The following is a 20,424-nucleotide window of genomic DNA, read 5'->3' as shown; positions in this document are numbered from 1 at the left end:
TGCTCGGCCACACAGGAGCATTAGCTTCAATGGGCAGGAGCGCAAACACGTACAAACACGCAGACACCCTGCAGAGAAGACATAAGGAATAGACAGAGAGAGACAGACTGACTGAGAGACTGAGTGAAGCAGAGAAGGAGAGAGAGAGAGATACGAAGAGAGAGAGAGAGAGAGAGAGAGATGCTGAGAGACCTATTCAGACCTTGTTCAGGTATCTTTGCACAGGTATCCGACACACAAAAAGACGGGTGTTAGGATTTACACCGACAGGCAAAGTAACACACGAGGTACAGGAAACAACTGGACTGAGCTCAGCTGTCTCAGACAGACTGACTGACTGACAGATAGACAAACAGAAGGGCACACAGGCACAAAGACCTATATCAGAGGAAAGCAGAGATAGGGACAGACAGACAGCAAGGCAGAGAGAGACAGACAGATGCACAGAGAGAACCACCACAACGGCTTGGAACTGGGGGACAGAAAGGCGAACGGCTGGACAGAGAGACCGAGCCTACCCATCGCCACCACAGTCCTGGAGTGCCAACTCGATCTCACTGCCATTCAAATGGAGGGTAATATGACCGTTTTCTTCATCCGTTCTTATCTTAATTAGCTACCCAAGTGCTTGATTAATTAATCAAATTAATGAACAGAATTGTGCATGATTACTCCGTTACTTTGTCCTGTATGCATCTCATCTGTCTGTCATTCTTGTCTAGTGTTGGTGGCTCGTGTCTGTCTGTTTCCTCTGACTATTTTTTTTCTATTTATCAGCGCAATAAGTTATTTTATGCTGTGCTGATAAAGAAACCCGAACCTAATGGAATAAGAATTCAAAATAATGCACATCAGATTGTTGTCCAAATTCATGTATATTGATTTACTGAAAATAAACAGCTACATAAAAGTGTTGCCCATATGGATGTTGCAATCTGTTGCCAATACATCCTGCCGAGACCCGGAGAATAATTGTTGTCCCCGGTACCTGTAGAACGACAGGAGTCTCTGGTTTTAAGGACTCAAGTGTAAATAGTGTAAATATATATATATATATATATATATATATATATAGTGGATAATATTTTCATTGCCTGTTTTCATCATCCAAGACACTTGAATTATGTCAATAAAAATTTTTTAATACTTAAACTTTCTATCTGCCAGATCTCAGAAGGACACACGCATATATATATTTATTTCTTCCAATATTTTGTGCAAGCCCCTGTACTGTCACCTAGCTTATCTTCTTTCCTCCCCTGATCGCTTGCCTCTATCTCCGTCCCACTTCCCTCCTCTCCTTTACTCTTCTCTTTCTCCCCCTTCTCTCCATATAAAATTCTTCTTTCCTCCCTGGCTATAGTTTTCACGCATCATCTCATCTCACTGGTATTAGAACTGAAACGCACCTCTGAGGACCAACCTGATGATGAATGTAGCACGCGTTTGAATGATAGCTACTGTTTTAGCTTTGCATTTTTCAAAAACACATTTAGAATAAGCAGGCAAAATAGTTGTAATCCTGAATGGAATGTGTTCTCCCCAACATGGTCTACAATTAGCCCACCATCCACCAAAACCCCACCCACCCCCAATTCACCCCCGGGTCTCCCCTGTAGTCCACAAAATCCCACAAATTTGGGTTTTGAAAACGTTAGGGCTATTGTGAAAGAGGCTGACAGGGCATGTTCAACATTTTCTTATCACAAACAAAACCTGAATGCTTGTCAGTTCTGTACCTAACCGCACTCACCTCCTTAAATCTCTCCCAGTACCCCCAGCCTCCCTGGGGGGCCCCTTGGCCCTGTCCTGCTGCATGGAGGGGGGTGGCAGGTGCATCAAGGCCCCCCAGGTTACTGGAGTCAAAGTTCAGCTGGAGATGGCCATGCTGTGGCGGCAGTTTGACCAGCTGGGGACGGAGATGATCGTCACCAAAGCCGGGAGGTAAGGGCAGGGAATGCTCGTGCACGTGAGCATGCACATGCATGAAGGAGTTCAGGCACACGTGCACGCTCATGCGACGTAAAGAAAAAAGAGCGGAAGAGATCGCACTGTACTATGCAGGGATATGTAGCGTACAGTGACAAACATATGCACGCATGCACCCACACACTTGCACTCTGTCTCTTTCCATTCAAATCAATAATGATTTATTGACGTGAATATGCACAACAATTCTGCCAAAGCAGAATACTGAAACACGACACAAGACATCAGTACAACTGCAATATAAATTAAATAATAAAAAATGTAAATAGGAAACAACAATAAATAATGAAAAGGGAGATACACAGGCAAGTTAAATAATAATAATTATTATTATTATATAATTATCTCTTTTCCTATTCTCTGTCCCTCTCTCTCTCTCTCTCTCTCTCTCTCTCTCCATCAATCTCTCCCCCCGCTGGCTCGTTCTCGCCCCACTGTGCTCTCTGGATGGCAGGAGGATGTTCCCCACATTCCAGGTACAGATTTCGGGAATGGACCCCATGGCAGAGTATGTCCTGCTGATGGACTTTATCCCTGTGGATGACAAACGATACAGGTGAGGAACACTGGCTCTAACAATTAAGGACACAGGCATGTGGAACCATATTACAGCCTCAGCCTGTTTTACTATAATGCCTGCTCTTCATCTCAGATAATGTTCAGTAAATGTTCAGACTCATAAGGGGGAAAATCACATTTAAATGTCGTTTCATGATGTGCTGATCAGGGACAAAGCAGAATTGAATTATATAACTCTACCTACCTGCTCTGTGGTTTCCCCCATTCATCTGCCTGACTGGGAAGATAAAAATGTCTCCATCTTTAAACGAGTATCTAATTATTGGAATAATCAACCATAAAATCATAAATGTATATTTGATTTCTGCAAATATCCTTGTGGCTTAAAAGTGAGACAATTGAATATTCTTCGCAACAATGTTTATTCAGGTAAAACACAAAACTAGAAATGCATTACCAGTCCCACCACTAGTTAGCAAGTCACTTAGTAGACATAACTCACACATGACTGCGTACCTGTCCAACGTGCTGTATCATTTACTAAGATGTCCAGTTATTTTTGACATACTGTAATGTGGCTACAAGAGGGCCAGTCATTCCACAATACACAATTAGAAATGTCTAATTAAGAACAACTTGCAGCTTATTACAATCTAGAGGCTACAGATGCAGCTGGATGGAAAACCATCATGCACAGCAGGCCCCAAGACTTAGTTTGAGAACCCCAAGTACAATGATTTACTATAGCAAGTAATCCTTTAAGAGCGTAGTGTGTAATAATGTATGACTATAACAGCAATTATTCATTCATCGTAACGCTTTAATGAAGACACCAGCAAACTGTGCAGGAGGGGGTTAGGGGTTCGTCAAGGGCCAATATTGGGAACCAAATATAAACTGGTCCAATCTCTCCGATCTGCTTCTCTTTCCTGGTCAGGTACGCCTTCCACAGCTCGTCCTGGCTGGTGGCAGGGCGGGCAGATGCGGCAGCCCCTGGGAGGGTGCACTTCCACCCCGACTCCCCAGCACGCGGTGCACAGTGGATGAAGCAGACCGTCTCCTTTGATCGGCTCAAACTCACCAACAACCTGCTGGACGACAATGGACATGTCAGTGCCACACTCATTAAAACAGACATACTGTACATACACACACACAAACACGTGTGCACATACCATCTCTGAAGCACTGACATGGCTCGTATGCACTGACATCTCATCTGTGTGACATCTCATCTGTTTTTACGTCACTATTTTTTAAATGCTGGTTCCCCCTTTTTCTTTTTCTTCGTGTGTTTGCGTGTATGTGCATACATGTGCATGTGTGTGTATGGGTGTGCTTGTGTGTGTGCACGTGCATATGTGTGTGTGTGTGTGTGTGTGTGTGTGTGTGTGTGTGCGCATAAGCACATGTTTATGTGTGTTTGCTCAGATCATCCTGAACTCCATGCACCGGTACCAGCCGCGTTTCCACGTGGTGTTTGTGGACCCGCGCCGGGACAGCCAGCGCTACGCCCACCACAACTTCACCACCTTCTTCTTCCCTGAGACCCGCTTCACTGCCGTCACTGCGTACCAGAACCACAGGGTAACCGTCCGCACCTGTGCTCTGCACATTTCCTTCCGTCTCTCTGTCTTAAACCTCTGCCCAGCTCGTCACTCTGTGTCCCTCAGCCACAGGGAAATCACTCGAAATGCAGTCTGTGTATTTTCATCTTTGTCTCTGGAGCAGTTCAATACTGTTCAGTTGAGTTCAATCCAAAAGAGCTCCACTTATAAGGCCATAAATAGGATTGTGCTACCAAAGCATTTTAAAAACAAACAAAAAATGACAGGACACATAAGTTTAAAAGCTAATATTATTGACCCTTTTTTGGCTTTATGCCAGTACTGCACGTTAATGGTCCACTTACAGCAATGTTTTTCTGTCAGTCTCTTCCACTGTGTCTACCCTACCCAACTGCTATCTCTATGCCCCACCCCCCTTACCAAATTACTGCCCTCTCTGTCCCCTCTTTACCCAACCACTGCCCTTTCTTTCACCTCTTCCCTTAATCAGATCACCCAGCTGAAGATTGCCAGTAACCCCTTCGCGAAAGGCTTCCGGACACCAGGCCCAGATGACTGGTAGGGAAACGACCATGTTTATTCTCTCTCTCTCTCTCTCTCTCTCTGTACATATTATTTTTTTCGGTTTATATATAAAGAATGCATATGAAGTATATGTTTAAAAAACAGCTCTCTCATTATGCAATTATAAGTCCATGCCAGTTTCACACACAACAGATCATCTATAAAAATATTTGACCTCTCGTCCTATAGGTCTAAAGTGAACCACTTAGATATTGTGATACCACAACCCTATATTTCCCTTATCAGGGCCTCTTATCATTCCCTCAGCCACGATGAACTGCAATTAGTTTTATTTTTGCACTCTGCAGCGTAATATCATGCAGTTACAGAAGCCTTCTGTTCAAACTGGCAAATTAACAATACGGCTATAAAATGAAATGATAAATATTAACAACTTTCAAAATGGTATCCAGGCGACCTTGGCGTTTTTTATCATTGAGGTCAACAAAACCTTTAACACAGCGAACATGAACTACAGCTGCAGTTAGATAAAGTATCAAGATCAACTCTAACACGTACTGTATGTCAGCACATTTTCTTGCGCGGCGAGTTGCTTTATTAGCAGTTAGCACTCTGCCAAACCGTTTCGGGTGTTCCGTGTAACGTTTTGTAATTTGTCAAATCTGTTGCTGTCCCGGTGATGCGCAACGCTGCGTCGTCAGGGCGTGCGGCGGCAGGTCTCTCCCTCTTGCCGTCCCTGTCTGTCGGCCCCGCGCGGGGAAACGCGAGCTCAGCGACGCCGAGGAACAGCAGCAGCAGAAAAGGCAGCTTTCAAGTGAGCGACACACCCACAGACGGAAGGCCGAGATGCGAAATACATGATACAATGAAAATGACAATAATGGTACAAGAATAATTTTCATAGTGATATGAGGAGGAGGAGGAGGAGGAGGTGGGGGAGGAGGAGGAAGATAATCAGTATTTGTATTGTCATCACAATAACAACCACTTTTTAAAAAACAATGCTCCTAGCCTACAGATACATATAGACAGTAAAAACATATATTGTGGTACAACTGGAGGATATCGATTCAGTTTCAATCAATTTCATTTTAACACATTTTCACTATTCACACCAAGGTGTACCAGGACAATGAATGGTGAACCATAATTATCAGTTATCATAAATCAAGGCACAGTTTAATCAGTTACATACAGATTACTTAAAAGCAATTCCATGGCTTCAATTTGAAAGCTATTGTAAATTCATTTGTACCAATGACTAATTTTACAGCATTTCACATCCAGGGATATGAATATGCACCGAGCTCTGTGTGCCAGATGCATATCAGGTTGCCGGTTTGCAGTCAAAATTTCCTTTCCTAGAAGGATGGGGAGTTTGAGGTAGTCCTAGAACACATTTAGCTTGGATAATTGATTCATTGGCTGAGATTTAATTTACTTTCTCTCCCTCTCTGCTATCAACTACATCTCTGTCTTTCATACCACTCTTTTCTCTACCCCTCATTTTCTCTCCCCCTGGATACCTCTCCCTCTCTTTTTCCCCTTTTGTTCTTTCTCTCTCTTTTCTCTCGCTGCAGACCTGTCCCTCCAGGCTATGACAGAGGCTGCTTCCTCCACCTTGCCACTCCCACTTCCCCCTTTATACAAGGAGACTGGACCCACCTGCCTCACATACCCCCCTACGAGCTGCACATATTGAGTTGGCCCGCCCTTGTAGTGATAGGACGGGCTGCACCATTCAGTGGAGTCACAGGGGGAAGTGCAATGATGGATTTTCTTCCAGTCCTCAATTTCCTCCCCTGTTAAGCCCATGTAAGAGGTGAAGAAAGTCCGAAGAAGAAAGCTTGGCTGAGGCTACAAGACGTCTTCCCTCCTGGCTCTCCCTTTTTCATATTCTTTATGCATCCTTCTGATCCCCCTCATTCCTCAGAGAGAATATGATTCAAGTAGTTTGTTGTCTCAAAGGACATGCTTCTGTCTTTCTTGTCCATTCTGAAGCTCTACTTGGTAAATTATGTTATGCTCTGCTATTTATTTTGTGAATTAAATAAAACAGTTTTTGTGTACCTCCTGATATAGTGTACTCTAATCCCTTCACATATACAGTATGGAATTTTTGGTCCCTGCCGGTAAATCAAGCCTGTAATCTCCTAACTGAAAACAATTATCTGGCACAATGCACAGTATTATATATAATTAGCCTACCCAACAGATTGTACTCAAAAAAGGACTTGATCGTGCAACAAAAGTATTACAAAAAGTCAACATTTTATTCGTATATCATCATATTACATTTGTCTCGATTGTTATTAAGCATAACAAAAGATAAACGTTAAAAAAAATGTTGCCCTCTCACCTGGGGTATTTTTAGAGAATGGCGGCTCAAAAAAAAAAGAAAAAACTACGAGACCCATAATGCTCCAGGCGCAAAGAGCTCGTGCCCAGAGATATTCAAGGGATGCTCAGATTTGGAGGGGGATGCGAGAGAAGCGGGGGAGGCAGGGAAGGAGGAAGGTTGCGAAGGATGTGTGTAGCGAACCAGAGATGCAGATTATGGTGGACAGTGGGGCCGAGGACTGATAATGTGACTGGACGATGACAGCGAGGGCAGCCGAACAGAGATTCGAGGATTTGAGCTTTATGGTTCATGGGGACCTTTAAAGAACATTCGCATCATTTCTCACATTTTTTAATGCTGACATAACATCTTTATTTCATCCGCGCGGGATTGACAATGACATGTTGTATTCATCCGCGTCATTTTAACACAAACATCGATGTTTTCTTCAGTTATTTTTCTCTTTGGCTCTCCCTTTTTTAATGCTTTCGTTATTAGAACTACCATAGCATGTAGCCTGTTTTTGCGTTCAACTCCCGAAGAGCCGAACAAGGTGCAATAGGAAGTGAATGTGTTGGATGCGGTGATTTAAAAAAACCTTCGATTCAAGACAGCAGCTTTGGAAAATTTAATTGAGCACGGAAATTAAAATGGTAAGGAGAATATTACATCCGCTTATTCGGTCTCGGAGTCTATTGTGCGATTAAGAAAGAACGAAAACTGTTGACCTAAAAGCGATCAAATAACTGAAAATTATTACTCGCGCACCTAGACGTTGGTCGTTGTGAGTTTTAAGAGCTATGCTGCATTAATTTTTACGCCACCCAACGCACAAGGATAGTTGCAGCGTATAAAAATACAGTTGCAGAGCAGATAGCTATTCTAAAATGGAGGCATCGTGTGTTCGCTGGTTGGTGTTCTTTTGGACAGTCGCCGGCCTGTTCTTGGACACGAGCTCCGGCTCCCATTCCGACGATCCGAACCTCTCCGGCCACCTCTCCATCCGCGTTCCCCTGCGGCAAGGCCTCCCCTCCGACCCACCGCCAGTGCCGCGGAAGCCCACCCGCAGGGCGTCCAGGAAACGCAGAGGAGCCCTGGGCATTAATTTCGTGGACATGATTGACAATCTCCGTGGGAAGTCCGGACAGGGCTACTACGTGGAGATGGCCGTGGGCACCCCGCCGCAGAAGGTAGGCTAGTGTCCTCGTCGGCGTGTGCGCTGTGACACTGTGGTCCTGTGCATTGCTGTACCCGCACTGACAGATGCGGACACACCTGTAAACAACACAGGGCATTGTAGATGAGACACTCAACAAAACGTGACTTCACGGAATATGCTGCCAGGCGACTTGTTGATCCTTTAATAGCACGTGTGACTTTGCCGCATTTGTGTCCCATAGATTGCCCCTTCAAAATATCTAGCCCGACTCAGCTGACACACGTGCATGCTGGTCTCATTGAAAACCAGTAACGCAATGTGATGAAATCGCACATGGACGGAGACGGGATGGTTATGTTTAAAATAATTCATTTAGTTTTGATACCAGTAATATTTAAGATATCGACTAGCATATATAGCACCCGAAAAAGCATGTCAGCTCCTTATATTTAGAATATAAGTGATTGCATCTGTAATGTTTAACAAACAAGCAAACACTTGGTCATTTTGGACCAAAATCCTCATCATACCACACATATTTGGAGCGATTGCGTGTGAACGTGTAATGAATAAACTGTAAACGCTATCTAATAATAAAAATACCACAGTATTATTTATTATTAGTTATTAATATTAATATTAAATTAACACAAAAGTAACATTGATGCTACAATTTTAAATTTTAGGTAAATTCCTTTCCCTGAGTGTCTCTATGTTTATGGATTGCTTAATTATTTTGGGCATTATTCAATGAACAGTTTTACAGAGATGGATGTGTGTGTGTATATTTTTGTGCATATCAGTGTGTGTGTTTGTTTGTGTTTGTGTGTGTTTGCATTTTTGTGTGTGTGTGTGTGTTTGTGCATGTCAATGTGTGTGTTTGTTTGTGTTTTTGAGCGTGTGCGTGTGTGTGTGTGTTTGTGTTTTTGTGCATGAGTGTGTGTGTGTGTGTTTGCTGTGTTTTTGAGCGTGTGCGTGTGCATGTGATGAATAAAAGAGCTGATTGTGTAGAAACTTGTTTCTGCCGTCCCCGGCGATGGGACCTGGGCAGAGACTGGCACTGGAAGGGCTGTAGCTTGATGCAGTGTACCCTGGGAGTCTCCCACAATGCACTGTGGGCCGTGTTACCTGACTTCTGATGTCTTTGACTCATTAAAATCATAAACCATTGTCTTGGAAACAAGAAAAAAAAAACGAAAGCTATCACTGCTTGTGTAGACTACCTAAGATAAATAGAATGATGAACTGCTCAGTACGGGGATAGAGTGTGTTTGGCTGTATTTTAAGGATAAACTCCTTTTATTTTGGAAAGAAAGAGAGAAGAAAAGCATCTATAGAGAACAAATGGAGGGAAAATCCAATGATTCTGGCAAAGGGGTTTTTTATACCAAATAGCCTATTTTAAGTATTTTAACAAAATTTCTAATTTAGTCTGATGACATGGTTTTAGTATGAACAGCGTTCTTTGATTAGACAAAGAACTATTTTATTAATTCTCTTTGACTGGGTGAATGTTGTCCTGTAACAAACTTTAAAAAAGAATATGCAATATTTTTTTTATGTAAATGATTTTTTATGTGTTCATTTTTTAGCTTACTGTGCTAGTTTTTTTTCCCGGTAGAGTGGCAAAATTTGCAAAGCCAGCAGATGCAACTTTTTTCCTGTAACAGGGGCGGAGGTGATCGCAGGGGGTCAGAGAGGAAACGTTACTTTTTGCACATTCCTGCAGAGGCGCGCATGTGGCAGGATACAGCCAACCGTCCCAAACGGGGATAGGAAGGAAGCTAGAGAGACGGATCAATCAGGAGTCTGCTTATTCTACAGAAATACTCAGGAGAGAGGGGGGTGTTGCTTGAGTGTCAGAGTGGGGTGGGCATCGTGGGGCATCATGAAGAGCTTTGCCTTGCAAGCAAATATCAGTCCATTTATTAGTTTGGCTGTTGCTGGAATTTTACAGTCCATCTTGGCTGCTTAGAAATGAAGATCAATTGAATGACCAACCTGGCATGTTGGCAGCCCTCAGAGTAGACTTTTCAAAAAAGGACAGATCCAGTTGTGGGAGATGAAGTGAACAAGTGCTCAAAGTGGCAGACATTTTATTTGATAGTAAACGTATATTATATCAGGAGGGAATTGTGATACTTTTAGGGTGTGCGTCCTTTTGTCTGCTATGACTTTTTTTCTTTTCCTTCCTAGTTGTGTTTGTCCTGAATGCCCTTTCCTTTTCTCTCCCTCTCACCCCTCTTCCCCTGGGCTGTTCTCAAGTTGCCCCATATTCTCTCTCTCTCTCTCTCTCATGCTCTCTCTCTCTCTCTCTCAATATCAGATTGTGCTCACTCAGTAGTGTGAGTCTCTGGTGTCTAGCGATCTAACAGGAAGCTGATCAATAATACATTTGTCCTTTAAATACTTCAGTGTGCTTCCAGGAGCTTCAAGGGCTAGTACTGGAACCAACTTACACGCACACACACACCCGTGCACACGCACACACACACAAACACAAACATATACACGACACATACACCCAGAGACACGTACATGGGCATAAACTCATGTACACATGGACACAGCAACACCGTTTTAATGAATTAATAGTTATTGACCCCCCTTCCCGCTTTACTTCAAATGTTTCACAATTTCTCTCTCCTGCTGTCCTTTTACATGACTAAATTCTCATTCTTTCCCTTATTCCTCCCATCTTCAAGTTCTCTGCTTCCCCTTTCTGCCAAATGCATTATTTGTTTTGTTTATTTGGTCCAGAGCAGCTCGGTGCTTGGCTGTAGAAGCAGCTCATTAGATAAACATGACACAATAGCGCATGCAAAGAAAACCCCACCAAGTACTGAATGGAGGCTTTGTGTGTGGAGCAGTCTGTATGGTTCAAATGCAGTTTGCTTAGCTGGAGTACAAACCTCAGGTTTAACCTCCTAAATCAGAGAACTACATGACAGCCATCTAAATCTATGAAATTAGGATTAGCTGTTCCAGGTGCAATGCAGTTTTGTGGTCTAGTGGAGTTACGGCCGGCTCGCAGGGCCGCAACAACAGAGTTCAAAGCACCAAAAACAAGACAGAAACTTGTCTAAAAGCACAAACTCAGACATTTATTAATCTAAATGACAAACTAAGGCACAAACCAAAACACACAAAGTTCACAAAACTACACAATCTCCACACAAAACAAACCACCAACCACAAAAGAAACCTGAAAGAAGGTCTCAAAGAAAGAATCTCTACACGGACACAAAAGCCCCAAAAGAAAATCTTCTTCTTCTTTGGTGTTTTACAGCAGTTGGCATCCTTTTTAGTTGCATTTCCGCCTCCTTCTGGATCTAACCATGTATTGCAGTCTGGATCTCTTATATCCTTTTGCTTATTCCAGTTGCCTTCAAAAAACTAAATATCTCCTTCTTTCCCTCCACCGTGTTCACTCCTAGTCTCTGTAATCCTGTAAACATTACCCTTCTTTCTTGCTCATACTTCCTGCATTCAATCAGGACATGCTCCACTGTTTCTAATTCCTGGCACTGATCGCAGTAGCCAGTTGGATGTTTTCCTATAATAGTGTGCTATTCAAGTTGCTGTGACCAATTCTTAATCTACTTATGATTACTTGCTCTCTTCTATCGGTTCCACTGTTTCTTGCCAAAAAGAAAATCTCCCATATTACTTGGCTTATATTGGGCCACAGGCAGGTGGAGGCAATCAGGCAATTAGGTAATTAAGCAACTACCTCCACCTGCACTACCCAGGCAAGCAGAGGCAGGGGATGGAACAAGGGGTGTAAACCTGCGGTTTAAACTTCAGCTAAGCACGCTGCAGTTGACCCTTGTTTAATTGTTTATGTGTTTTGTCAGATACAGGGCCAATGTTTGTCCTGTAGTGCCCTGCTATACTGACACATTCACCTGTGGAAACTTAGTCCTGCCTATGAACAGAGTTTGTACGGTTATATTACGTTTAGGTATTTAGTATACTAGTATATATTAGTTATATTTATCCTGAGAGCTTTTCCTGGTTTACATTTATTCTGTACATTTATTCTGTACATACAGACCATTTACACAGGTGTGCATTCACTGAAGCCATTCAAGTGAACTACAGTGCTGAAGGGTACAGTAGCACACTGGTACTAAGGTACTAACTTGTACTAACCCCTGGTACTAAGGTATTAACTTTTACTAACCCCTGGTACTAATGTACTAACTGGTATTAACCCCTGGTACTAAGAGAGGACAGGGAGAACATAGGGGGGAGAACTGACTGGAGCCCAATCCTTGATTTTGTCTATTGGGATACATACAGTTTTTTTATATTTCAGCATCATAACATTTAAGTTTAAACAATATAAAAATATTTCACATTTGAAAAAAAAAATACTGTAAGTACACATATTTTGTCGGTCTTCAATTAAATGAACACACCAGTTTATCTTAGTAAAGTATTGCAGTTGCAACACAGCACAAATTTATGGGTTGGGTCCGTACTCAAAACAGATGAAGTACAGTAGGACAGAGGAAATAGTCTCTTTTTGACCTCTGTTTTCATTTGTCAGTTTTTTACGGTTATACACAATAAGCTAATAAATTTGTCGTGCTGAGAGATTGCGATTATTTACATCCTTTTATAATATCATCACATCAAAAAAGAATTTTATGGCAATTTTCACAAAATGAAATTGGGATAAAATTGTAATTTTGCTTTTGGACCACCAGGGGGGATCTTGCTGACCTAGAGGAACTACTGGTCTGTCATACTGTATAATGATGAGAGCATTTTATCTGTCACACAGTTGAACATCCTGGTGGACACCGGCAGCAGCAACTTTGCCGTGGGAGCTGCCGCTCACCCTTTCCTTCGAAGATACTACCACCGCTCGCTGTGAGTAAGCACAGAGTAACCTGCTAGCAGTGTTGTGAGTAATTTTATTTTATTTAACCTTTATTTACCCAGGGTAGGTTCGTTGAGCACGGATGCTTTTTTGCAGCAACGCCCTGCTTCACACTCATACACATTTACACCTGGGAGCTGCCTAGTACAACCACAATCCTCTATTGTTGGCCACTGAGTAGCTCCACTGGAGGGAGAGAACATTTTTAGCCAATTAAATCAGGGGATGATTAGGTGGCAAGTTTTTGCGCGAGCCAGATCTAGGATTTTAGCCAGGACACCGGGGAACCCCCTACTCTTTGCGATAAGTGTCATGGGATCTTTAATGACCACAGTGAGTCAGGACCTCGGTTTAACATCTCATCCGAAAGATGAGTTAGCACAGAGTAACCTGCTAGCATTGCTGTGAGTTAGCCCAGAGTAACCCACTAGCAGTGCTGTGAGTTAGCACAGAGTAACCCACTAGCAGTGCTGTGAGTTAGCGCAGAGTAACCCACTAGCAGTGCTGTGAGTTAGCACAGAGTAACCCACTAGCAGGGCTGTGAGTTAGCACAGAGTAACCCACTAGCAGTGCTGTGAGTTAGCCCAGAGTAACCCACTAGCATTGCTGTGAGTTAGGACAGAGTAACCCACTAGCAGTGCTGTGAGTTAGCACAGAGTAACCCACTAACAGTGCTGTGAGTTAGCACAGAGTAACCCACTAGCAGTGCTGTGAGTTAGCGCAGTGTAACCCACTAGCAGTGCTGTGAGTTAGGATAGAGTAACCCACTAGCAGTGCTGTGAGTTAGGACAGAGTAACCCACTAGCAATGCTGTGAGTTAGCACAGAGTAACCCACTAGCAGTGCTGTGAGTAAGCTCAGAGTAACCCACTAGCAGTGCTGTGAGTTAGCACAGTGTAACCCACTAGCAGTGCTGTGAGTAAGCTCAGAGTAACCCACTAGCAGTGCTGTGAGTTAGCACAGAGTAACCCACTAGCAGTGCTGTGAGTTAGGACAGAGTAACCCACTAGCAGTGCTGTGAGTTAGGACAGAGTAACCCACTAGCAGTGCTGTGAGTTAGGACAGAGTAACCCACTAGCAGTGCTGTGAGTTAGGACAGAGTAACCTGCTAGCAGTGTGCTCACTCAGCATTTGTTATAGTCTCTGCAGCTGGTTTACAGGGCTGTTGAGATCCTGGGCCTGAGGGTGCAGCAACCTCATGTCTTATCAAGGTTTGGAACTCACAACCGTCTGGTGTTGTTCTCAGTGATTTTTAACTTGGCTTTATTTTCTCCCGTAGCTCCAGCTCCTACCGGGACCTTGGCCGGAGCGTGTACGTGCCCTACACGCAGGGCCGCTGGGAGGGCGAGCTGGGCACCGACCTGGTCTCCGTGCCCCATGGCCCCAATGCGTCTCTGCGTGCCAACATCGCCGCCATCACCCAGTCCGACCGCTTCTTCATCAACGGCTCCAACTGGGAGGGCATCTTGGGCCTGGCCTACGCCGAGATCGCTCGGGTAAGGGGGGGGGGGGGGGGGGGAGGGGTTGAAAGGGGAGGGGAGGGGCTGGTAAAGGTGGGGTAAGAGAAGGGTGAGACTGAGAGGGGAGGGGTAAAAGAGTGGAGGGGCTGAGAGGGGAAGGTCTAAGGAAGGGAGAGCTAGTGAGAGAGGAAGCAGGAGGGACAGAGAGCGGGGCTACAGTGTGCCATAGCAGCACCGTTTTCAGGTCAGGGCGTAGAAGAGGGCGGGATCAGGGTAGAATTTAGGGCGGGATCACCTGCTCCATGTATTTTATAGGCCTCTTAACACTGGGTGTCTGCAGTTTGCGTTCACTGTGCCCTTTCTCTATGATGCTTTCATTTTAGCTGACTATTCACAGTCTCTTTGCTGATGGTGCCCAGTGATAATCAGCTTTTTTGGCTGTTATTCGGCTCACTCAGCCCACAGCCAAAATTCGGCCCGTATGCAGATTAAAGACTTCAATATTTATTGCAGGATACCTGCTACAGTATTGCTTCCCTAATACAAGCAGACAAGATGGGACAGATTTCTGAAGAATTAAGCCTTTATTGTGAATGGCAGAATCATGCAGACATTTATGAGAGCCAGGGACAGGTGTGCGTGCGCGCGTGTGTGTGTGTGTGTGGAAGCAGGCATGGTTAGCTACATAATAAATGGTGTTATTGACCCATGGAAGTTTGTCTTTACTTCCATTATTACAGTAGCTGTAACCACATCAAAATTAAACAATGTTGATTATTTAAGAGCTGAATGGGGAGAACTTGTGAGATTGCAGTGTTGCCTTTTTCCCCTAAAAACATCAGCCAAATGCCTAAAGTGCAAATAGGTGAGTTTTGGTGCATGTGTTAGATAATAAGCTTATGGGCAATGGGAATTACAGGGAAGTAAATGACTCTCGTATGTTAATTGACACAGAAACATATAAAGAGGGAAATATGCCCTGTGGGGTGTGTCTGACTACACTTCTCTAACATACCATACTCCTCTAAGCTTCACAGTTGTTGTGAAAGAGCTGCCCCACTGGTGAGTTGGTGTACTGACCCAGGAGCAGTTTCAGCTTTGAGAGAGTGTGCCTCTTGACACGGGTTGGGTCAGTGTTGCGAGCTATGGCCCCCCCGCTATGTAGGGGCTGGCTCTTTTTGCCCAGGCAGCAGTAGGCGTTCCAGATGTATTTGGGGACGTTGACCCGCTTGGTGTTGTTCATGCCGATCCAGGTGTTATTGGAAGGGATGGCGCCCACCAGAACGTAGGCCTTCGAGCACCTTGTGAGGTTTTTTTTCAGATCCGTCTCATACTTGCTCCAGTTACCATTGTTCAGATTGCGGTGCTGTGGCACCACGTTGGTGAGTGTGAACGTGGCATTACGACTGTACCCTGCAGGAAGGGGGGAGCACAGAGAGAGAGAGAGATAGAGAGAGATAAAAGATATAGAGAGAGATGGAGGATAATTTTTAGGGGATGCTGCTTTCTTAAAAGTACGTTCACTCAATATCCGTTTCACAACTGTAATGTTCTACCTCAGGGTACTGCTCTCAAGACAACAAACCTGGTTTGAATAGCATTAGTAACACAATTCACAGCTGACCATACTCAATTAGAGACCCAATAACCAGTTTGGCAGGTCTGCTGGAATAAAAAACCAGCAGGTAAAGTGGAACTGAACACTTGTCTGAGTCACAGGCATCCTAGTTTTCTTATTGTCTCTGTTTAGCATTCTTTGCTATTTTTGTGTGAACATCCCCTCCTTCAGACGCAGTATAAAAACCAAACAGAACATACAGAGAAAGACTATAATGGAGATTTTTGTATAGTATGCATTAGTAGGGAGGTCGAACGTTCTGCCTGCAATGTTATCACAATGGGAGTTTCATGTACAAACATAAAACAAAATTGGAATCTGGGCTCACTTAAACAGGTCATTTGACAAGGAAATATACAAAATTGGAGTAGATAGAGCAATTAAATCATTTCAAGAGGGCACTGATAGTTCAGCGATATTATTTTTTTACTTTAGAAATCAGGAAACTTGACTCTTTATGAGCATTTGTGCCTGCACTTAATGCTTCACCAAAATGAATGGGGTCATTATAAAAAATCTGACCACATTGAAGGCATTATTACTCAGTTCACCACAAGAAAAACTCACTGTGAAATGTTTAAAATATGAATTGGTTATTAGTTATTGATACATTCGTATATTTAGGTGTCCTCAAAACGTTACAGCTGCCAGCGTCCATTGTGGTATAAAGCATTTGAGTTTTACGAATGGGTGTTTTTTGTAATTACGGTGCAAAGGAGTCATGCACAGCCCTCTGGAATCCGAATCCACTGCAAATAGAATAGTATTCCATTGGCACCTATAACGTGCTGCTAGTGTATTAATTCTGGTGGCCAAGTCACCAGGAAAACTGGTTTGAACAACACAATCCTTACATGCACGTCTTCGTCAAGGCCTTATGTACATTGTGGTATAAAGAATTTGAGGTTTACAAATGGGTGTTTTTTGTAATTACGTTTAAAATGAGACATACGCCGTCTATGGATTCCAAATCTCCAACAGTTCGAATAGCCACAGTTAGCTATGACCAGTTGCCAGTTTACATGTATTCTGGTGGCTAAGTCGCCAGGAAAACTCATTTGAACAACAATATTTTGACATATATATTTCTTCTCCAAGATGGTGTCTACAGTATGGTATAAAGGATTTTAGTTTTACGAATGGGTGTTTTTTTTATTAGGGTGAAAATGGGGACACAAGCCTGGTCGATCCCAGTCCCCAACTGCAATGGAATTTTGAAGCCACGGGGCCGCTGTTTGAAACTGAGACATTTTGGCACGTATTGCGTTTTGAGAGTCATTCATTCATTCATTCATTCATTCATTTATTCATTCATTCATTACCTTTATTTAACCAGATAGGTCATTGAGAACACATTCTCTTTTACAGTGAGGACCTGGCCGAGAGGGTACACACTTTTCATTAAATGACGCATCCCATAACAATACATACCAGTCACTGCGTACAGTATATTTGTTTTACTGTACGGATACCACAAAATATTGGTTCATGTTGTTGAAGGAACACGGATAACCCCACCCCCAAAATTCGCACAGGTGATGATGCGTTTCCCTCCAACGACAGTGATTACATGCGGAGCGAAGCGGCTAGTTTTTAAAATCGTATTATAGGAAACAACAGTTATATTCTGGCAAATTAGCGATTTATATGTTGTTATTTCACTATACTGTATCATTTATGACATTATGCATGAAGAATAAACTGTCAAAATATGTTTTCTGAAAGATCCCCAAAACAGGTTTGACCTCCCTAGCATTAGACCCAAGGTATGAGGATGCATTACCTGTGTGGTGTCCATTTGGATTGAGGTGCCCACGGTCATAGTTAGTGTTTATGTAGTCCTCATTGAGAGCCTGCCGTTCACCGAAGTCCCCCGTGTGGTTGATTGCGAGGTCCTCCTCGACCTCCATCTCTGCATTCCAGCTCCTGTCCACAAGCTGTGAAACAGCACTGCAGTCAGACCACTGTGTGTATGTGTGTATGTGTGTACGTGTGTGTGTGTGTGTGCGTGCATGCATGCACATGTGTGTGCGCGCGTGCGTGTTTGAGAATGTATTTTTTAATTTTCATGTGTGTAAGATGGTGTCTGGTAATCTGCAAAGCCATTTCTTTAGATAAATGAAATGAGGCTCTTGGTGTTGAATCCACCACCAGGAGTATGATGCTTATGAAAATATCACAGAGAGGAGTGTGACGCTGCAGCAGAGCTGCTGAAGTACGTGGGGAGGAAGGTCACCGTAAGTCTTCCTCAGTACTCACCTGTGGCTCTATATACCAGTACTGCTCGCGACCACCGCCGCCGCCGGTCTGAAAGAGGTAGGCGGAGTAGATGGCGATGCGGTGGTCCGTGTTGTACAGCGTGGCGAAGTGGTAGCGGTTGTTGAAGCGCTGACACAAATAGACGGTGTGACGCTTGGGCACGTTCCACTTGGGCACCATGCCCTTGTAGAAGAAGTCCAGGCAGTGCGGGCCTCTGTGGAAGCTTTCTACTACCTCCCCCCTCAGGGGGGGCAGGTGTGCCAAGACAAGGAAGCACAACGCTGCCAAGACCTGCATCTGAGCCAGTGGAATTCAGAGAACCAGTTTAGCAGAATTCTGAGCACTTTACCTGTAGCTCACAGTCCCACAGCAGGTAGCCACATTTTGGCTTGCGTACAAACAAATGTGTGTGTAGATGTATGCTTGCTTGTTTGTGTGTGTATGCGTGTGTTTGTGTATAAAGATGTTTGTGTGTGTGTGTAAGTCTATATGACTGTATGTGTGTATATGTGCATCTGCGTATGTGCATACATGTGTTTGTGTGTAGATATGTGCATACGTGTGTGTATTTGTCATGTACTGATTAGGAAGGACCATTCATAGAAAATGTTTCATTTTTTATCTTATTAATATTTAATCGTATATTATGCCCTTCATAATATTTGCGACAAAGCAGATGCTCAGCTTTAATTAAAGGATATTTTTAAACAGTTTGGTTTCGCCATGTAGAAATTACACCACTTTTTATACATAGCGCTCAAATCTGAGAATCTACACTTGAACCACATGTGAATTGTTTGGTTACACATTAAAAATTGTGGCGTACAAAGCCAAATCGGGAACAAATGTGTCTTTGTCCCATATGTTATGGCGGTAATCAGGGGTACCTGATTACCATACATAGTATAGCATTTGTAGCAACTATATCCGAATAGTGCTTTGTGCTGAAGACCCCTCCTTGAATCACGCTAGATAGACCGCTACCCAAGCCAACTCACCTTAGTCCACTCCCTAACACATCTCGCCTGCTCTATATGTAGAGGAGTGAATACTGATGCTAAGTGTGGATCCAACCCTAGTATAGAGATCAGGTCTTTACTTCACTGGTAATGGGCTCTGCTTCTAACTCCTTTAAGCTCCTGTGAGATCTATACTCATTTAAAAAATTCTACAGAATGACCCAAGTTTTTGGTTCAAAATACATATGAGTAAAGTTTATTTGAGCTCCCTCTCACACAATTGCAGTTAGCTAGGTGTTATGCACCTTACTGGTTCTTTGGGTTATATATGTGCCCCCTGCCCAGGGGTTATAACTCTAGCTGAGCATGTTACTGAGAATCTAAATATATAAAGGAAAAATTAATCATACAGACACTAAAAGAAAACCCCCCACTGTTTCTCACCTTTGTTTGGTCTCACTGTTGGAATGGGTTGGTACTCAGAGAAAAAGGCTGGTGTTGATCAGAAGTGTGTCTCCAAAAATCTGCCAAAAATCTCCCCCCTCACAGCCTTTTACATCCTTCTTTGACCCCTTTCTTCAAGCCACGCCCTTGGGAGGGTGATGCTGAAGTTTAGGGGAGTGGACTGTTGTTTGTCGCATGGAGAGAGAGAGATGGCACCCACAGCAACGCAAAATCAAATGAACAAACGCCTTCACCCTTCCCCCTCACAGGCTCTGTGAAACCATCTTGAAACCACTGCACCACAAATGCAAAAAGACCTCAATGCAACTAGAGAGAAACTAGTTTCCCTGCCTGCAGTGAAATGGGGACTACGATCTCTTGGTCTAAACGGATGTGTATCTGAAAGAGCCATTGATATGTGCCGTTAACAAGAAAGAAAGACTCCAGTGGGCCAAGCACCATCAACACAACTTTGATTGGGAAATGGCAGATGCACTTTCTTTTTGACCAGCTGATCATAGCTGCCGATTCACTGTATTCAGTGGAATTCAACTAGCACTCCACCCACCTCCCACCACTCCAGCTCCCACTGTGCAGAACGAATGGATATGGACTTCCTATCATTTATTTAATTGTCATTAAAGCCAAAGGAGGCTATTTTGAGGAAAGTTGTGTCTTGCATTATTTTTAAGT

General features: G+C 43.5%; 2 protein-coding genes and 1 long non-coding RNA gene across 4 annotated transcripts in view; 2 read left to right on the top strand and 1 right to left on the bottom strand.

Moving 5' to 3' along the window:
* The first annotated feature begins 218 nt into the window (after positions 1–218).
* On the top strand, positions 219–6,516 carry LOC118209300 (T-box transcription factor TBX1). Its single transcript, XM_035384526.1, has 8 exons — positions 219–575; positions 1,773–1,944; positions 2,444–2,545; positions 3,446–3,617; positions 3,940–4,095; positions 4,567–4,634; positions 5,303–5,415; positions 6,182–6,516. Exons 1-8 carry the CDS (start codon positions 440–442, stop codon positions 6,301–6,303), a joined length of 1,041 nt encoding a protein of 346 aa, XP_035240417.1. The 5' UTR covers positions 219–439; the 3' UTR covers positions 6,304–6,516.
* Positions 6,517–7,062: 546 nt separating this feature from the next.
* Positions 7,063–20,424, top strand: part of bace1 (beta-secretase 1) — a 130,752-nt gene continuing 117,390 nt past the window's right edge. Inside the window, exons 1-3 of one of the 2 annotated variants that reach the window (XM_035384524.1) lie at positions 7,063–8,132; positions 12,894–12,982; positions 14,271–14,487. In XM_035384524.1, the coding sequence (XP_035240415.1) occupies positions 7,830–8,132; positions 12,894–12,982; positions 14,271–14,487 (609 nt within the window). In that variant the 5' untranslated portion in view covers positions 7,063–7,829. The remainder of the gene's footprint in view (positions 8,133–12,893; positions 12,983–14,270; positions 14,488–20,424) is intronic. The other variant, XM_035384525.1, reaches the window with a different exon arrangement.
* On the bottom strand, positions 18,548–19,870 carry LOC118209314. Its single transcript, XR_004761696.1, has 2 exons — positions 19,732–19,870; positions 18,548–18,625 (listed from the first exon to the last, which is right to left on the bottom strand). It is a non-coding gene; the product is annotated as an uncharacterized LOC118209314 (long non-coding RNA).

This window comes from Anguilla anguilla, chromosome 12, assembly GCF_013347855.1.
Source record: "Anguilla anguilla isolate fAngAng1 chromosome 12, fAngAng1.pri, whole genome shotgun sequence".
NCBI classification, from domain to species: domain Eukaryota; kingdom Metazoa; phylum Chordata; class Actinopteri; order Anguilliformes; family Anguillidae; genus Anguilla; species Anguilla anguilla.
Note: the sequence above shows the minus strand (reverse complement) of the source record. Positions and strands in the feature narration are given on the sequence as shown.

Excerpts from the sequence above, each read along its gene's own strand:
- LOC118209300 (XM_035384526.1), top strand. The coding sequence starts at position 440 with ATGCACAGAGAGAACCACCACAACGGCTTGGAACTGGGGGACAGAAAG. Across the intron at positions 4,096-4,566 it reads CTGCGTACCAGAACCACAGG|ATCACCCAGCTGAAGATTGC; the intron begins GTAACCGTCCGC and ends TCCCTTAATCAG. Across the intron at positions 5,416-6,181 it reads GCAGAAAAGGCAGCTTTCAA|ACCTGTCCCTCCAGGCTATG; the intron begins GTGAGCGACACA and ends CTCTCGCTGCAG.